At 34.0% G+C, this 19,171-nt stretch overlaps 8 protein-coding genes across 8 annotated transcripts; 3 read left to right on the plus strand and 5 right to left on the minus strand. All coding sequences in view use genetic code 12, as the record gives it.

Moving 5' to 3' along the window:
• Positions 1 to 365: 365 nt before the first annotated feature.
• Positions 366 to 2,930, minus strand: SPAPADRAFT_52292 (uncharacterized protein; the record flags this gene model as incomplete). Its single annotated transcript, XM_007377091.1, has 1 exon — positions 366 to 2,930. The coding sequence occupies one exon, from the start codon at positions 2,928 to 2,930 to the stop codon at positions 366 to 368; it is 2,565 nt and encodes an 854-aa protein (XP_007377153.1).
• Positions 2,931 to 4,092: 1,162 nt separating this feature from the next.
• Positions 4,093 to 6,099, minus strand: SPAPADRAFT_141971 (uncharacterized protein; the record flags this gene model as incomplete). The annotated part of the gene is made up of 2 exons (XM_007377092.1): positions 4,093 to 4,626; positions 4,723 to 6,099. The coding sequence occupies 2 exons, from the start codon at positions 6,097 to 6,099 to the stop codon at positions 4,093 to 4,095; spliced, it is 1,911 nt and encodes a 636-aa protein (XP_007377154.1).
• A 5,037-nt stretch (positions 6,100 to 11,136) lies between these two features.
• On the plus strand, positions 11,137 to 13,257 carry SPAPADRAFT_141671 (uncharacterized protein; the record flags this gene model as incomplete). The annotated part of the gene is made up of 1 exon (XM_007377093.1): positions 11,137 to 13,257. The coding sequence occupies one exon, from the start codon at positions 11,137 to 11,139 to the stop codon at positions 13,255 to 13,257; it is 2,121 nt and encodes a 706-aa protein (XP_007377155.1).
• A 102-nt stretch (positions 13,258 to 13,359) lies between these two features.
• On the minus strand, positions 13,360 to 13,758 carry TEN1 (Ten1p; the record flags this gene model as incomplete). Its single annotated transcript, XM_007377094.1, has 1 exon — positions 13,360 to 13,758. The coding sequence occupies one exon, from the start codon at positions 13,756 to 13,758 to the stop codon at positions 13,360 to 13,362; it is 399 nt and encodes a 132-aa protein (XP_007377156.1).
• Positions 13,759 to 13,948: 190 nt separating this feature from the next.
• SPAPADRAFT_52295 (DNA-directed RNA polymerase III subunit) lies at positions 13,949 to 14,452 on the plus strand (the record flags this gene model as incomplete). Its single annotated transcript, XM_007377095.1, has 1 exon — positions 13,949 to 14,452. One exon carries the CDS (start codon positions 13,949 to 13,951, stop codon positions 14,450 to 14,452), a length of 504 nt encoding a protein of 167 aa, XP_007377157.1.
• Positions 14,453 to 14,492: 40 nt separating this feature from the next.
• Positions 14,493 to 16,869, minus strand: SPAPADRAFT_52296 (putative lipase; the record flags this gene model as incomplete). Its single annotated transcript, XM_007377096.1, has 2 exons — positions 14,493 to 16,555; positions 16,620 to 16,869. The coding sequence occupies 2 exons, from the start codon at positions 16,867 to 16,869 to the stop codon at positions 14,493 to 14,495; spliced, it is 2,313 nt and encodes a 770-aa protein (XP_007377158.1).
• Positions 16,870 to 17,584: 715 nt separating this feature from the next.
• SPAPADRAFT_156849 (uncharacterized protein) lies at positions 17,585 to 19,043 on the plus strand (the record flags this gene model as incomplete). Its single annotated transcript, XM_007377097.1, has 1 exon — positions 17,585 to 19,043. The coding sequence occupies one exon, from the start codon at positions 17,642 to 17,644 to the stop codon at positions 17,954 to 17,956; it is 315 nt and encodes a 104-aa protein (XP_007377159.1).
• On the minus strand, positions 17,588 to 19,021 carry SPAPADRAFT_63047 (dolichyl-diphosphooligosaccharide--protein glycotransferase; the record flags this gene model as incomplete). Its single annotated transcript, XM_007377098.1, has 1 exon — positions 17,588 to 19,021. One exon carries the CDS (start codon positions 18,995 to 18,997, stop codon positions 17,987 to 17,989), a length of 1,011 nt encoding a protein of 336 aa, XP_007377160.1.
• Positions 19,044 to 19,171: the final 128 nt, after the last annotated feature.

The following is a 19,171-nucleotide window of genomic DNA, read 5'->3' on the forward strand; positions in this document are numbered from 1 at the left end:
TGTTATATAAAAGTTGCAAATACTGCTTAAGATATTTTTTATCAAAAATTTCGCAAAAATATTTGCAGAAATTTATTTTCATGTTACTCTTAGAACTAAATTTAAGATGAAATGATACAAACCTAGATTTTTTTGAGCTATTACTGTCTTAAAATCCTTTTACGCTTCTATACCATCAATCACATGTAAGTACCTGAAAAAGAAAATTCAACTAAAGGATCACATATGTCAGGAATATTGGGGAGTCATCTTTGGGTGCAAAAATGTAAATTGCAACATGCGCAGGGTTTAGTACAAGTTCAGTAATTAGTCTATTCTATAACATTAAAAACACAAGATAAATCTATAAGAAATTTGAAGATATTTTACATTTCATCTTCAGAATTATCAGTTTCTTCATATTCTTCTTCACGACAGCGTATACCAGTTGGACAAGAATATATCAAGGAATAATCCTTTAAACTTTCCCCCTCAGCTTGAAAGTTGAATGTTAGTTTTGAATTTCGCTGCATTAATATTAAATCATCGTCCATGATAACATCATCAACCAACACACAACTGAATTCATGACTCACTTTATTAAGCTCTCTAGCAACATTAGCAACCTTAACTGGATCCATCCATGAATTTTTGGATAAATTGACTTGCCGCATTACTTTACATTCTTGAATATTACTAATCTCAATCGTTTTGATATTACATTGCATTAAACTCAAATCCTCAATTGATGGTGGTAAAATCAAATTATTGCAAGTAACATATTTTCGTAACTTGTTACCAGATAAGAATAGTGATTTTAGGTTGATGAATCTAGCAAAATTTCCGATAAAATTGTGAATTTTTAAATTTTGCAACTTAAGATCAGTTAAAAATTCTGGAAGACAATTTAAATCTATTTCAGAAACATTCCCGTTGTCAATTTGCATGGACGATAACTTGGTACATTCCAGGAAATCAAATTTTGAATAGGTTTCGCTCAGAATATTAAGATTTTGTAATGTCAACAACCTTAAACTACTGGGAAATTTAACAGTTTGCAAGAGCGGCAGTATTTCACAACTACCTCTTTTGCTTACTGATATTCTAATTTCTTGTAAATTTTCTGGTAGGTTTTCCAACCACTCAGATTTTGAAATCTTCAAGTTAGGAACTTCATCAAGAATTAATATTCGTAAATTAGCAGGCAATCTAAAATCTTCATTGAATTCAAAATTATTCTTAATTACTAAAACTTCAAGATTAGCATTGAGTGATAGATATGAACTTTTGGTAACCAGTACTGGTACCGTTAATTGCTTCATATTATCAAATGGCATCTCCATTAAAACAGGTGTATCATTAATTTGAATATGGGTTATAGTTTTAGGTAAATTTATTGATACTGTGTAATTTGATTCAAGACTATTTCCAGTGAGACTTACCTTTTGTAGATGCTGTAATTGTCTAAGATTCGCTGTTTCACTAACTCTTCTTAATTTATTATCATCAAGATATAATTTTCTTAAACTAGCTGGAAAAACCACTCTATCAATAAAATCTATCTTCATCAGGGAAAAATTAAGATATGTTATCAGGGAGGGTAAGGCAAGCTCTTGTAAATAGCCTACAAATCCAGCCAAATTCTCCAAAGTTATGGATTTCAAATTAGTAGGTAATGCCAACAGTTCACAATTGATTTCAAGGAATTGACAATTCCTTATAGATAATTCTTTCAATGATTCTGGTAATTTAAATTCAGTACCAACTCTAAATGTATACATGCCATATATGGAATAGAAATACAGCGGCATTGCTCTCGCTAATATATTTATTACCATAGAAGTCTTTGCATTATCACCATCTATAATTAACCTTTCTAAATTTGGTGGAATTGGACTTAATAAATAAAAACTGGGTGACAACAAAGCACCAAGCCATTCGAATGTACGAAGATTAACGTATTTCTCTAAGCTTTCTACCAAGAATAAGTTGCGACACTTTCTCAAGACAAGCTCTTCAACACACATTGGTAATGAAATTGTAGTTAAATTTGTTAGTTCGTCACATGAGAACTCAAACCGACGAAACTCTTCCAAGGGCGGAAATTTCAAGCTGAAGCTTGTATATAAATCCGAAAGCTCAGCTGTTGCTGTCAGTACAATTAATTCTTTTAAAGATTTAGGTAGCTGCAAATTGGGTTGAGTTATTTTCAAATCAGCAATATTTAAATACTCAATGTTGTCAGGAAGACTTGACAAATCAATTTGTTGGATTTGAACTCCGCGTAATGTAAGCCTAGTCAAGTTGGTGAGCCATTCAAATACGCGCTTGCAATCTCTTATTTTCCCTTGATAAATTAATTCATTCAAAGTCGAAGAAAATTGAATATTGTCAATAGGCACGGAAATCAACTCTAAAGTAGTTATATTTAAAGGTAATGCCGATACCAGGTTTAATATCAGTCTCCAGCTATTACTAGTGCGCGAGATCGGATTTAAATTCATCATTCGGATATAGATCTGTTTAGCATTGGCAATAATTTCCGGAAACAGCTGCAAAATTTCAAAAAAGGACAAATGATCTTCAAAGCTTATTGACTGCGGAAACACACCATACTTTTCCACTATCTTAATTAAGGAGATTGAGTTTGCTAAGTATAATGGTTCCGACTTGATCGTTTCATACTCTTGATAACCACATATTGGAGTATATTCTTTTAATCCAAGTTTATATGGGTCATCCGGATTGAAATATTCCTTAAATGGGTCTCGAATCACCAGTAAACCACCTTGTAAAACATGTATATCTGATAGCAATTTAGGTAGAACAAATTTGCGAAATAGTTGAAAATCAACAAGTGACCTTTGACTGGTTAGTGGAATATAATCCACGATTAGCTGAATGATTTCCGGTGGTAACGTGTCTAAATTGGCAAGTATCGGATCTGACATGTTGGATAAAACAAACAAAAAGCAAAGGAAGCAAAAAAGATTTAAAACTGGAATCAAACTGTAACGTCAAACGCAATCACATTTATTTGAATCCATCTTAGATGTCGTCTCCCCACCGGATCCGCACGACATTTTCCCTTATCGGTATTATCGGGCGGGTGGAATGCGACATGAAAATTTCACATAATAAAAAGATTATTTTTTTTTCTTATCGCGTCCGTGCACGGGATCAGAGGATAAGGTCATGCTGGACCAACTTACGATTAACACAGTTGGTTGGATGAATAATATTTGTTTGATTAAGTAAGATGAGGTAAATAAATCACCCTGAATGACCCATTTATTAATTATGAGTGAATAAAAATGTCGTTTGCTTCTTTTTCTGCCTTGTTTGAGATGATGTCATATTTTTGCTATAATTTCTTACCAGCAATTCAACTGTAAGTCGATAATATTATGACCAAGACCATACACGAATTACAGAAAGTTCTTGGAATAGGACTTTACAAAAACAGAATACAACGGGCAATCGAGTAATTGTAGGTGTGCTAGATGACGCGCCACACCTATTAGGTCAATGTCCGGATCGGACCGCCGCACTTCGCACTTTCAGGTGAATGTATTTGCAATGTTGCAACTACCTTCTTTTTGGCCGTGCTACACATCGTAAGATTATGCAAGAATTTCAAAATTGTCATGGCAGTAATAATTCTATTGTGCATTGCCTAGAAACAAAAGTTAGAAAATTAAACCACATCTATTCAAAGTGGCTTATATCAATATATAATAATAATCGTGAAAATTATCTTGGCAAACGTTACATTATGCATACACAACACACGCCTTGAATCTTGCTGTTGGTCAGACCCAAGTTCAATACCCCCGGAAGAAAATTCAGTTGTATGTGGCATTTATTTCGGATATTTAACGGTGTATTCATATTTATTTTTTTTTAATTGTTCCAAATCTTGATCTCGGAAAATACAGGAACTTAAACGACCGAAATTGTCCGATCAACCTTCGTTATCCAAAAGTATGGCTCCCAAAAAGGCTGTATTGTAGCTTGTCTAAGAATATCCAAATATGAAGACTTCAATGCTAAGAGTAAGTCTAATAATTATATTAAATGCTATATATAAACGAAATGCTAAAAAAAAGGTCATTATTTCTTAAATCCCAACTTCTTCCAAAAAGAAGTCTTCTTTGGTTTTTCATTATTTATGCTGCTGCTTGAACTTGAACTTACAGCCGAGGAATCATTACTCTTGACACTCTTAATTTTCTTCAGTTTTATTTGTTGACGCTTCTGTTCATTCTTTAACTCTTCTTCTGGGTCATAGCTAATCAATGATTTCACTTTATATATTGGATTTTCTTCATGATGATCATCAGTAGTTGCTTGACTTCTATACATGGAATGAATCTTTTCATCGATTTTCAATGAATCATCTTTGGAATGCACTGCAAGTAAATAATTGGAAGCTTCAACAAATGCATGATCTGATATACACTTCACCAAGTCCTCGTATTTGGTTGGATTAGTATAATCAAGAGCATTCAAGGTTTGCAAATTATCATGGTATTCTTGTTTTCTTGTTTCTTCAGTTGTGGTGGTTTTATGGATTGGAGCATATGATTCAATTGAAGATAATGTTGAAGATGAATTATTCTTATTTATTTCGGGGTGATGAATTTTCTCTTCAGAGGATACGTTAGTGAATGTGATTTTTGGTGCCTGCAAGTCAAACTTTAACGTTGGTGTTGAAGTATTTCCCGCCACACTCTTTGATACAGTTGTATTCCCTACGACAATCACCGGTACTGTGGAATATTTCATGATATACGAAGACAATCGAATCAAATACTCCTGATATGAGCTAGCCATTTTAATCGGATATTTGAAATTCATATTTGAAGATTTATTCCCAATTAACACCATAGTAGGTTGATATTGCTTGTACAAATGCTCCAACATATATTTCTCACCACGATTAATCTTAATCGTGCTTAATCCACCATAATCTTCTTCATTATCAGTAACAAATTCCACCGTAACTTTCAATTTCAAATTCAACTTGGTAAAATATTCAGCAAAATAATTCAACAACTTCGAGCATTTTTCATAAAGGTAATCATCCATGGAAATCCGTTTACGTTTATTTCCGTATTCTTTCAAAAATTTCAAGGGTATCAAACTGGCAATAATTAAATAATCTCCATCAACAAGAAATGAACTGTTTTGTTGTGGATCTTGATTAATCAAAAACAACCAATCGGTTGTATTCCAGGTGTGTCTTCTTCCAGATATAACCGTCAATAAAGTACGATTATACTTAATAGAATCGTACTCATCATGTTTAACAGTTAAGCTAATAGATTTGTAATTATTTTCATTGGATGTAGGGTATTCCACCTTTTTGGATAGAGCAGCAGCAGCGGCAGCAGCAGAACCAACACTTGTTCTCTTGGAACTAGACAAGTAGTACGTCTTTTGATTATCAAACTTAAATTGATCAAGATTGTGCTTAGATTTAGTATTAAATTGAGGATCTAAAGCCATAAGCTCCTCATCAGACATACCGGCATATGACTTCCTCCTGGTGGTTGTAGGTGAAGCTGCAGGTTCAGGTTCTGGATCTTCCAATACATCTTCATGGTAATTTATAGTGGCTCCTTCTTTAACATCTTCATCGTTATATAAATCATTCTCTTCATTATATTCCAATTGTTGCAAACTGACTCTATTCTTAAGGATAGACTTCGAAGGTGGATCAGGCAACTTAAGTCTCTTCTTCGGTACATAGGTTGAAGTAGGTTTACTCAAATGAGTAAATGCCGATTCTATATTAGTTGCATGAGTACCAGAGCTTAATGATTGTGGAGTTGCCAAGGTATAATTAGGAGCACCTAAATTGTATATGGCTTGATGTATGACAGACTCATCAATTTCTGGATTTAAATTGTTGAATGAAACTCGTCTAGAATATCCCGTCCTTTTGCCGAAGGGGTTTATATGATCGGCTGTATTTGATGTGACGGGTGAAAGCAAAGGGGAATAGATTGCAGAATCATCATTGGTTGAGTAACCAGGGGACGAAGAACTGGTTGAATTTGATCTGGTGGCTGTAGGACTTTCAGTTGCTGTTCTTGCAGAAAGAAGTGTTGTCATAAAAAATGTAGCTTAAAAGAATCGAATGATAGCAAAAAAAAAATATGGGATGTAAGGGGTGGTGGCTGAGTGCGGGATGGGGAGATTGCAGAACTGTTATATAGAATATGCCTTGAAGTTATTGTCTAACGAAAGGGAAATAAATAACTAATGATCAAGGGGGGAGATAAGATGATATTAATATTGAAAAACAAAATTATGGCCAATAGTATCAAGGTGGAATTGGAATTGGAATTGGAATTCAAAATTTATTATATGGGGTATGGAAAATGAACAATGGCTTTTTGCGCTTGATTTTGTAATCACGTGTTGGGGTGTCAGACGATGTTGCTTGAGGATTGAAGTCAGATGATCAAATGGGACCTTTTGTGTGAGAGTGCCTTAAATTTAAATAGTAGTAATTACTTGGTGAAAGAGTGAACAGAGGGAATGTAAAATTGTAATTAAAAATCATGAGAAATAGCTTGGCTATATATTACCAAATTGTACCGGTTGTATTCCAGCACATGGGTGAGGAGCGCCTTTACAGAAATTTGAATAAGGAACAAGAAAAAAAAAAAATAATCGCCTGAATTTCTGATAAAAAGGTCATGTTAAAAAAAAAAAAGATTACACAAAAAACAATCGGCCCAATTTTCGTCACCGAAAATCAAAATATGGGCTGAAAAAAGGGCTTAACTTGCAGTAGCACTCCGTATATGTAACTAGGTAGTTAATTGCCGAGGCAAGTTCTGATTCATTGTTATTTTCCCTGAAGCACGTTCTATTTTGCACAGGATTAGATCCTTTGCTGTTGATGCATTTCCCTAATGTACGTCAATTTCACTAACGTTAATGCAGGAAAGCCTAAGAGTTGCGGTGGGCAAAATAATTAATTTTCCTGCAAATAACCACAAGTGATTAACACTATCCCCGGGTTCAGCGGGTGCCTGAGAGTTTAACAATAATAAACAGTTCCAACAGATCCGTTATAAATGTGTAGGCGTGTGCGTGTGTGTATGTGTGTATGTGGCTGCCACCACAATGAATGGAAGATTCTAATCCCAATTAGAGCGGAATTCCATACACACAAAAAATATATTACCCAACACAGCCTCGCAATATTTCAGAGCAACATCCCTTAAGATATTAAAATCTAACTCCAAGTTGCAGAAAATATATAATTGTTGTTCTCTATCAAAGGGCAACCTGTATATCTCAAATGTGTCAAGCTCTCTCTCACTTTCTACAGATACCAACTTTGGCATCAAAAGAAGAACATTGAAATGTGACAAAATAATATCGAATAAGCTTTTAACTTTACTTATATGATAACTTAGATCCAGAACCGGAAGCTCAGAACAATTTCCGGGCAATCAAACTAAACAGTGGCTATGTTTATCTTGCTTTCTACGCCTAGTCCATTTATTTTTTTGTTCTATCTGCAAATATCTTCACTTTATTTTCTTGTCTCGGAAAGATTTGAATTTCCTTGGAAAAAGATTATACTTACTTAATTATGTTATTCTTGTTACATAGCGGATTTAATTGTTTTTAATTCACCCTTACTTTAGTTCTAAATCTTTAGACTGAAAATGAGGAGATTTTAATTGATTAGCTTATTTGCTGCTAGACTTATAATTTATGTATGGTAGGGCTGTAGCTAATAGCTTATCAATATAATATATATAGTTGAAATTCGGATATTTCCATCAGTGATTACCTAATAATTGCTTGGCTGCAATTTACCGAACTTCATTGTTAAAAATTTCAGCCCAGAAAAATAGGCTTTTCCTGCTTTGAAAAAAAAAGGATTTGCCCCACAAATCGAGGCTTTAGTCAATTAACCCAAGTTTCAAATAATTTAATAAAAAGATGATACAAAAACCAAACCACATCTCTAACTAGTTCCATGTTACAAAACTAGTAATAATCTCTTCTATTTAGGATAAAATATAAACTATCTAGAAGAGGGGAAGAATTTTAATTTTATCCCTAATATTGTTCTTTCACAAATACATGTATATTCTCTTATTTTTCCCAATTGAGACATGATGCAAATATTCGTATATGTAAGAGCGAGATTGATCGAATTGACGGAAACAAAATTATTTTGCCTACGCTGAAGTGTATTGGTCATATTAACAAAGGAAAAACTAGAAGCTGGTAATGACGATTTACCAACTAATTTCAAAAGAACTACCCAATATAAATCATTTTCGTACTCCCAGCATACCCACGTAAAACTTTCTCTTGCATTTAGATTTCCCACCTAATAAATAATCACTTTCAAGGTGATAATAATTCTCGACCCCATCTCTTTTCTAGAAAATACATGAAATCTCTTATTATCATACAGGGCAAATAATATATTCATCACAGTAGAAAGTTACGTCATTATGTAAAATGTGTGTTTGGAATAAGTCACCGAAAAGCCTTTTTAAAAACTCTCCAATAATTAAGTAATATTGTTTTTAAATCTTCCAATCCATCTCTTTTAACAATATAAAATCCTTCCTGATATAGAACATTCTTTAAATTTGTATATCTTTGTAGCACTTCAATGAGTTCCTGGCAAATCTTTGCAACCCTTAAGTTCATAACAATGCAGAGAATGGTAATAAAACACATCATGGGTATTAGAATAATGTCGACAAAGCTTAAATTCAGGATGCAGAAACACTTTCCCACTGTGGAAGATCTTGTCAAATTCATACAAACCCACAGAGTTGAATTTTCCCTTGCCCCTATTGTTAAATTGAAAATTAATTAAAGAATCCTCCTGATTTCTTACAATTTCTCTGGGATTATAAACCGGACGTGCATTAGAATCATAAATACACAAGGTTTGCAAAGTATTCAACTTAAATTCTAACATAATCTCATCCAAATCCTTAAAATTTACCTTTAATGGCAAATAGTTTACCTTTGCTAGTGATTAAAACAACCATTTGAGCTTTCTCAAAAGACAATTTTCACAAGCTGCAATGTTTAGTACAAAAGATCTTAGCTCATATAGATTAAAGCTCCAAAAATACTCATAATCAATATCAGACAGGAGTAGTTCTAACCATAATACCTTAACGCTAAAACTTCTGTGCCTGGTCTTGAACACTTGGAACGAGTCTATTTCCATAGATTTAAGTTGCAACCAATTTAGCAATATAAACTCAGACAGTAAATTCAAGAAGCCTTTGCTTTGAAGTACATTGCCATCTACGGTTAACTTCTTCACCAACGAACTATCGACAGTGAGTCCAATATTATATCCACTTCTAATATGAAACAGATAACTAGTTTGAATAAACCCAGGTCTTAAACCAATATCACAATCTACTCGGAGTTCAACCTTGAGAAATCTTGAGACAACAACTCTATAATCATATGCTAAGCCTTGTCATGAATAAAATACAATCTTGTCAATCAATTCAAAATCTGGCAACTGGCAAAATCGTTTAAATCGAAGCAATTTATTCAAAACTGTATAATTGACCAATAAAGGAGTGTAGAGGATCTTGTTAATTATGAGATTTCCCTTTGTACGACCATTGTAGTAATATATTGATACATAATGTTTTTTTTTTTTGCACCCAATTTATAAAACCTAGAGTTCACTACTGCTCGAATCAGAACAATATCAAATTGATTGATATAACCAAATATTTCAAATAGAATTTCATCAGATAGCAAAAGAAGGCTGATATTAAACCGAAAATATTTTTGAACATACTTTTTGAAAATATTCTTCTAGTTTTCCCAATCCACATTCAATCTTATCAAGGATAATACCCGAAGTGAATTAACCTTGAATGGTTCAACTAGTGTAGCCTGAAAATCTTCTATGATCGACCAAGTCATACTTAAAGTCAAAACCCCCATTGAAAGATCAAGCTAAACGGTGAAAGAGAACCTACATTTTATTTCAATATAGTCTTATTTCCATAACCAGCTAGAGTCAAATTTTTGGCAATCGTTACCTAAATTAATTCAACAGTTATAGTACTCCCTCCGGCTCTACATGGTTAAGAAACATAACAAAATTTTTTTTTACCGTTATAACTTGGAAAGGCTAAGTATTTAGTTATAAATGTACTTGTCTGCAAGATTCTCCATTGTTGCATATATTCACGAAAAATATAAGCCTATCTAAAAAAAATAAAGGCTTTTCCAAACAGGCTTCTCAATTGCATGCAAGGAGAGTTATTCTATAATTACAGCCGCATGTAGAAAATTAGCCAATAGACAGAAGGTTAAGTAAGCGACCACAAAACTCAATTGTTGACTGTCCATGTGACAATCGCGTGGGACATGAGCCCCCCTTCCTGTTACGGCAAAAAAAACGAAGTTAGAATTTTAATTTTGTGCAATTTTCTTATTTGGTATGGTTAGATGACATCATACTGACACATAAAATTGCAAAGATTATTATTGGCTATGATGTTATTAGAAAGTAGTATAAAAAAAGTTAAAAGCTACAAGAAAATCGTCTCAAGTAAAACCTGCATGCCCCTTCTTATACATCGGTTAGTTGAATCACGTGGTCAATTGCTCCACAAAAATAATTAAAATGCAAATCTACAAAAAATTTTCAGAAAATGGAACAATTTTGGTATGCAGGAGGAGAAGGGTTTAAAAAGGAAAGATTATTTCCATTTTTGGCATATTGACTTGTCCTTGTTTAGTACAATTTGTCTTTAGATAATTAACCATGTCTAGTGATATACTCACTGAGACAATGTTCGAGTAACCAGAGCTCAATTGCCAACTTTAATTATGTATTGATTACACAGGGTCAAACAATTACGCGGAGGCTTGCAATGTTTTTTTTTTTTAAACAAACTTTCCCAATTGAGTACTCATCTGACTATAATTTGTTCTCAACCAAATCGGACAATGAATAACTGTCAGCCCTTTTTCCTAATGAAATTTGACATTACGATACTTTTCTAAATCGGAATTTTAGCTCCTTAAAACTCTTCAGCCTTTTCGTTTTTTTAGTCTTTTGTTTACACTACTCTCTTTTTTTCTTAACCACGCTACTACAAATTATTGCCAAATATGCCAGTATCTACAGGAGATGACTGGTTTGAACCAATTCCAGTTGACGATTATCAAACAATTAACCAAAGATCAGGTGAAAATGTTCCAGAGAAGCGACCAATAGATCCAGAAGACAAATTGGACGAATTTGAAGTTACTTGTGGTCCAATGATAAACTTACTTGGAACCCATGAAAACAACCAACCAAATTATCGTGCCACTTTAGCATTGGTTGTTAAGAATGCTCCTGAGAATCAAGCACCTCCAATCACCTATAAGGTTGGACCCGCTAGTGAAGAGTTTAAGTCTACTGGGAAATTTCAACATGGCGAGTTTCCAAGTACCAAATATTATGAGCGTGACGGGTATTCCTTCTTCAGATACTCAATTGATTTGACAATGGTTGAATATGAGCAGAAAGTTCAGTATGTGATAAACAATCACTATAAAAAGTCATTTCAATTCTATATTCCTGCAATTGAAGAGTCAATGAATGTAATTTCATTCTCGTGTAATGGTTTCTCATTAGCTGCTCCAGCCAATGAATTCAAATCTTCCTTATGGTTTGATATTTTAAAGAAGCACGCTGACCAACATTATCATGTAATGTTGGGTGGTGGTGATCAAATTTATTGTGATTCTATTAAATTAGAGTCAGAAGCTTTGAAGTCATGGACTGAAATCAGGAATCCTTTGAAGAAAAACAGTTTCGAAGTTACCGAAGAAACAACCAATGAATTTGAAAATTATTATTTACTGCATTATATGGATTGGTTTGGCAAAGGATTTTGGCAAGGTAAGAAAGCCAGAACTTTGCAATCGTTATTCCCCTTAGCAATGTCTCAAATTCCACAAGTTAATATTTTTGATGACCATGATATAATTGACGGGTTTGGATCTTACTCTGACCATACTATGAAATCACCCATCTTTCAAGCGATTGGGAATACCGCATACAAGTACTATATGATTTTCCAGCATCATATCAACCCTGAAGAGAAGTTACACGAACTGGATCCTTCGTGGATTTTAGGAACTCAACGCGGCCCATATATCAGTCAAAAGAACCACTCAAACTATATCAGATTAGGGAAGGAAATCGCCTTGCTTGGTGTTGATTGTAGAACTGAGCGAAAGTTAAAACAAGTTGTTAGTCCTTCAAGTTATAAAAAGATTTTCGAGCGATTAACTAAAGAAGTTAAAGCTGCTGGCACAGACATTAAACATGTTCTTGTGATGTTGGGAGTTCCTATATTTTATCCTAGATTAGTCTGGTTGGAATGGTTATTAACTTCAACAGTGATGAAACCTCTTCGTCATCTAGCAGAAAAGGGGGTATTAAACAAAGGTTTAGTTAATGAGTTTGATGGAGATGTGGAAGTTTTAGATGATTTGAACGATCATTGGTGCTCCAAACATCACAAGGCTGAACGTAACCAATTGATTTATGATTTAACTGAATTTGGAGCTAAGAATGCTATTAGAATCACAATTTTATCGGGAGATGTCCATTTGTGTTGTATTGGAAGAATGAAGTCTAAATTCCACCATCATCCAAATGCTCATTTGTTGATTGGTGAAGATATTGAAGAATTGAATGACGATGTTACCGATTTCCCCGAGAAAGATCCAAGATTGATGTTTAATGTTATCAGCTCTGCTGTTACTAATGAACCACCACCAGATGCCATGGCAAATTTGCTTAACAAGAGAAGTAGAATTCATAGATATAACCGAGACACTGATGAAGATATTGTTCCAATTTTCATAACTGAACCCGATGGAAGTAAAAGAGCCAACAAGCAATTTTTAAATAGAAGAAATTGGAGTGATTTGGTTCTTGCGAAACAATCAAAGTACAAGGATTTAGTTGTTGATGATCCTGAACAAGTTCTCAGAAGATTCCCACAACCAGTTTTTGAAAAAGAGCCAAGTCATGATTACTTGAAGGGAGAAGAGCCAAATGAACGTAATGTTAAATATCCACTTTATTCAGACTCCCTTGTTACTACATTGAGAGTTGAACGTGACAGTAATGATTACCAATCATCTACTACTTCATATGAACTTTTCATTCCAAAATTATTTGGAAATTATAAATTGGAAGACGCTCCCGTTAAACATCTCCATCACCATTAATTTTGTAATTTATATACTTTTTCTCTATGTACATTATATGTTTGTTGAATTTTTGAACAATGCTTAATATTTCTTCTGGGACGGGGACATAGTTCACACACACTACCTAGCATTAGGCCTCAGTCCCGAATCATGGTAGAAGCTAGGTAAATTATTCAAACTTTGTATCGTTTCCAAATTTTCCACATTTAGATGTGCTCCATTTATAGGATAAATATCAATAACAATCACGGTATTACCATCATAAAATCCTTCAAGATTAACAACTGTTCCTTTTCTAATTACATCGCCTGATATATCACCCAATTGCTCAAAAATGTTTATTGTTATAGTGGAAGAGTCGCTTGAGTTTAATGTAGGTACTTGTATGAGCGTTAGTGTCGCGTTGTCTGGATGATATTCCAATACCTGTGCTATTATTCGAACTCGATAATTTTGTGAAACTGATGCATCAGGATATAGACTTGATAAAGATCCTGGTTCTAATATTAACCTTGTCATGCCGAAATGTCACGACATGTGGGAGTTACGAGATTGCTTAATAACCAAGAGTAAAGAAAGAGCTGTTCATATTTTTGATTTGTTTCAAGTACACGACTCGGCTGCTTAGAAAAAGAAAATTCAGATGCGATATCAGGCAGCCCAATAACATAGAAATATACGGCCAAAAGCTTGCTCATTTAACATTGCCATGCAAATACTAAAGGAAAGAGACTGCTTCTTGTCCAATTATGAAGTCGCAGAACATTTGAAAGGACTCAAAAAGAAATATAACTGGACTTTTTCCGAGCAAGATGAAAAAGAATCAGATAAACCAGATAAAAAGAACAAGCGATTCACAGCCTGTGGGATAAACTTAGAAGTTATAACCAAAGATGTCTTGTCGTATATTGATCATAGTGCCTCAAGTGCCATAACAACCGCTGATCATTTTAAACAATTGGTGAAATATTTAAACCAGTTTGAATTAATGAAGGTTGAAAAATTACAAATTGTAAACTCATTACCCAGATCCATGGTTACTTTGTATGCATTGGTTGAAGAATGTGATCAAAGATTCAATGAAGAGACTTGTCAAGGTATACTAGATAAAATAAATGAGTTGTTCCCTTTAGCTGAAGAGGAAGAGGAACAAGCAGAGGAAGAGGAAGAGGAAGTAGAAGAAGCAGAGGAAGCAAATCATGACAATATATAATCTATACCTTTCCTATTTGTATAATATTAATAAAAATTATTTAGATGAAATCCCCCATAATTCCCTGTTTAACCCCCAAGTCTCCTGATTCACTAATTTCAACGTCTGATTGTGATTCATTATTCACAGTCGTTTGATTTGCATTGGCAGTCGGTGGTACAATACTAATAGCCTGCAGCAATTGTGCAAATGAAGGATTCAAACCCAATTTATAAATTTGTTCTCTAAAATCACCCATCATTTCTGTAACTTCGCCCAATAATCCAGTAACCCCAACAGCAAATAACGATTCACTATTATCTTTTGAATTAATCCACGCATGTTCTTCTTCAGTTACAGATTCATCAATTTCAATATTTTGTCTAGTAATCAAATCTCGTGAAACAATTCTTGTTAAATCTTCACTTGCTAATTCGTCAGAACTGGAAACAGAGTTTCCACTGACAATATTCATATCAGGAGTACGATTAGGACCAAAATGGTTATCAACTAAGTGTTGGATGACTGGCCATCCATATGCATTCGCAAACCTCCTGCGAACAAACATATTATTATGAGCATCCGGTTTTAATTTCACTATAACTTTCCTCCATCCCATATCTCTATGATACTCCTGAGCAATTGCTTCTTCAAATTTTGAATAGTCTGATAAAATTTTCTTTTTAATTATCCCAGAATAACTATCTTCCTCAGCCATTTCTATGGAAGTTGCTGGCAGTTTCGGTCTTGGTATATCCTTTTTATAATATACTTTATCATGAATAATAGGGTTTTCACGAGAGTCTGGATCTATAATATACTTTGCTGGTGGTAAAGGAGGAAGCAATACAGATGCAGCAGAATCCATAAATGTTGTAGGAGGAATCTCGCCTATTTCATCATTATTTTCATCACTAGTAATGGAATCATCAACACCACTATCAGTAACTTCACCAGCGACTTCATCACTAGTTTGAAATTTATGATAGACACTTTCTCTTTGTGGCATGAAATAGGATAGCATGGTTTGAACAGACAGAATATCAATATTTTTCATAATCTTTCTACCACCTCCTTCAGATACAGCCACTTTTTCCTTCTCACTATTAATTATATGGGAAATTGTTTTATAATCCAAATAAAGTAAGGATGAAGTACGTAAAGGTACAATACCATCATTGATTGCATTGGCATAGACGGTTCTTCTTTTAAAACTTTTCAAAACAGTATGCGTAGGACCAGCAGGTAATAATAACAATAATGGTTTTGAGTCTTTTTCAAAATACTTCAACCCCAATTCTTGACCTGTTTTACCAACAAAACCGGCCAGTAGTACAAGATTCACATATGCTGGGTTTTCATTAGCCACACCTAACAAAGGTGATGCCAAAGTGACAAAGTTTATCGGTTTTATTTGTTCGAAAAACCAGGGGAAATTAACTTTTAAATATGCAATTGCAAATGTTTGAACACATCCACCAAGGGAATGACCAATAAAGGATATTTTATCCACTTTACCATTATTGAAGGTTTCATTTGCAGTAATTAATTCAATAATATATTCTGCCACTCTACTTCCAAGATATTTCACACCACGTTCTGTTTTACCAATATTTCCGAAAAATGCCTTAACCACTATATTTGAATTTGGATCCGCACCTGCATCAATACGTTCTTTTAAAAATAACATGTCAACGCTAGCATTTGAGTGAAGACCGTGAGTTAAAATCACCAAGTGAATTGGCCTATCTTGTTTAGGAACAGGCAAATTCCAAAGGTCGAATGTATCCCAATGATCTATATTTAAATAGGGTGAAAAATTGCCTGTTTTGTCGCTATTGGTAATATGTCGTTCAGGATAAGATGCTTCATGCAAGATTTGTTTTGAGGTTCCTATAATTATTTCAAAATCAATTGAAATTGTATTATTGAAGATTATCTGAGAGATAACATCAATATTCCAGGAATAATCCGGTTTAAGGGTATGGCATGACAATTGGATGTAAAAGGATTGACCAGGGAGTAGTTGTGGTTCATACACTGGCTGATCAGCAGTTATGAAACATTTTTGATTAGGATTGTAATCAGTCAGACGACAATCAACATACAAAATATAAGGACCAGCTAGAACAAATTAGTTAGTAAATAAGCTTGTTACTTTATTTGCTGCCAAAAAAAAATTGCATACCTAAAAACACCGCTCGTTTCGGTACTGGTTCTCTATTTCTTACCTTGACCCACAATGTTGGTGGAATTGCAACTGAATCACCATCTAGTCGTGGAGTGAAGTTTATTTTGAAGCGTTCAATTTGTCCCGCTTTAACCGATTTGACTTGACGATAAAGAATTCTATCTTCCATTTTGTCAAGTTGATCCTTAGTCAAGGCTATAGGAATTTGCAGATAAGGTAAACGATCACCATTTTCTTCTTCGGTCATTTTGATAATCCCGATTCTTAGCTATGTAGCATAATATAGTATAGGAAAAGTGTTAATCAGTCGCTATACAATTTGTTCTATTTCTGCCCTTGTTTTTTTTGTTGGCAGCACATGTCAAAATAAGCAGGGGGGGGGTGGGGGAGAGAGAAAATCCCAATCAACAAACATCAAGCATCACAGAGCTAACCTTTTTGTATTGTGTTTTCTACGACAGTTATTACAGAATATAAGAGGCAAGGTCATCTATTAGAACACAATCTTCCTCAACCAATAATATATCAGTATTGAAATGGTTCGGACGAAAGCAAAATAAATATTTGTGCTTATCAAAGTCGTGTAATGAAACTCAAGAGCTGATCTAATGCATGGAGCATATTTTGGGAGACATTTTGAGTGATAAACTGGTTTAAATACGATGGTTATATGAAACTGGTTTTGAGGAAGTGTCAAGTGGAGAGGCATGTCTCGGTATGTGAAGTTAATCTGGAGTAAAGAAAACTCAAATAAAGAGTATAAGTTATTTATTAAGTATATAAAGAAAATGCTCTTTGGACACTTTGCTTTTGGTATTCAGAATATAAGCTATTACGAGTAGAAGTAGAAACAGTAAGATAAATGCTGGTGGATATTATCACAATTCACAGGTTACCCGGATCAAAACTAACTACAATTGTTGTGTGAGAATAAACTTGTATATTCCTTGATCAGAAATCTCGACGCAACTTACTTAGAAAAGCACTAGACGCCAGCATTGGTCAATACTTTAGTTTATATGAGTGTAGAAGGTTTACATGCTATTGAATTAGCAGCACATACATTATTAAGTGGATCACTAGATAATCTCAACGAGAACTTTGATCTGTTGAATCAATCACAAGTTATAATTTTAACACGACTTAAAATCATTGAGAAACGATTGCTGGACTATAAGCAAATATTAGAAGATAATAATATCAACGAAAGGGAATTAAGTGACCGATTTACCAAAATAAAAGAATTACGTAAAAGGTTGGATGTTTGCATAAAGACCCTTGAACGAGTGGAACAAAGAGTTGATCGGATGAATACAAAATTAGATAGCAATTAAACTCTCTATTTATATGCATTTTGGTTATACTTAGAAAAAGTTGATGAATTTGTAAGGGAATCCCATCCCTTTCAATCCAAAAATGGCCAAGATCAAACTAAAGAGAAGGAAAATCAAGGTACTAACAACAGATACTAAAATGAGGGCAACAGTATCATGTTTAATTTCCGGCACTTTTTTAATCAATACCACCACCAATAATCCTAAGGCACCATAAATGAAGGACATGATTTGAGTTTCCACACCCAATTGATTTTGTTGACCCTTGGTGAAATAGTCAACCTTACCATTGTCATGGTCGATAACGTATGGGGTACCTCTAATTTGATTAAACATATAGCCAGTAATAAAGAATAAAGTAGCAATTATGGATAACACGCTCCAAGGAATTCTAGATCTAAGTACTGCAAAAATATTCTTATGGAATTTCTTAATAACAATTAAACTTGATACAACCCAAACCACATTAGTTATCACCTTTGTTTTATCAATAGGTATATGTAAGTTGTAATGGTGTCCTGTTAACACACTGAGCCATTGAATCATCAAACTCTTGTGATCACCTTGAAAGAATTGATATTCAAGTTTTTCACTCTGGTAGTTGTTAGGACCTGCTTTATCTGAAGGTTTGAAATAGAAAATCTTTGGAATACTATTCAATTGGAAAGTTCCAAACAAGTTCTTTGATTCCAAATATTCTGCTTTGAAGAAATAAACATTCTTTGGTGCAATATCCTTGCCTTCAGGGTCAAAGTCAGTGATACCTTCTGGGTGGTCTTGGTACCAAGAATTGGCAACTAATTCAAATTCCGGGCCAATCTCACGACACAAAACACAGTTGATATGTGATGATTCTGAAGTAAACATTGCCACAATATGATAGTCTCGTGGTCCATTTAAAATTGCTTCGTAATTTTCATCATTCAAATTCAAGAGTTTATTCTTGTTATTCTTGACAATATTAAGCAATTGATCGTCAGTAAGACCACCGAGTACAAGTGTCCATAACGCAGACACCACTAGGAATAATTGAAGATGCATTCTCATAGTAGTTTAACTTGATGTAATAAACAACCTAGGTTTGATCTCGACCTGGATTTTTCTCTACAAAAACATTACACCTGTCAATTTGAAACTTTTCAAATCACGTGATATACAGGAGGCCGAATTTTTTTATTGCCGACAAAAAAAAAAAAAGAAAACTACGTACAATTA

Source organism: Spathaspora passalidarum (genome assembly GCF_000223485.1).
Source record: "Spathaspora passalidarum NRRL Y-27907 unplaced genomic scaffold SPAPAscaffold_6, whole genome shotgun sequence".
NCBI classification, from domain to species: Eukaryota; Fungi; Ascomycota; class Pichiomycetes; order Serinales; family Debaryomycetaceae; genus Spathaspora; species Spathaspora passalidarum.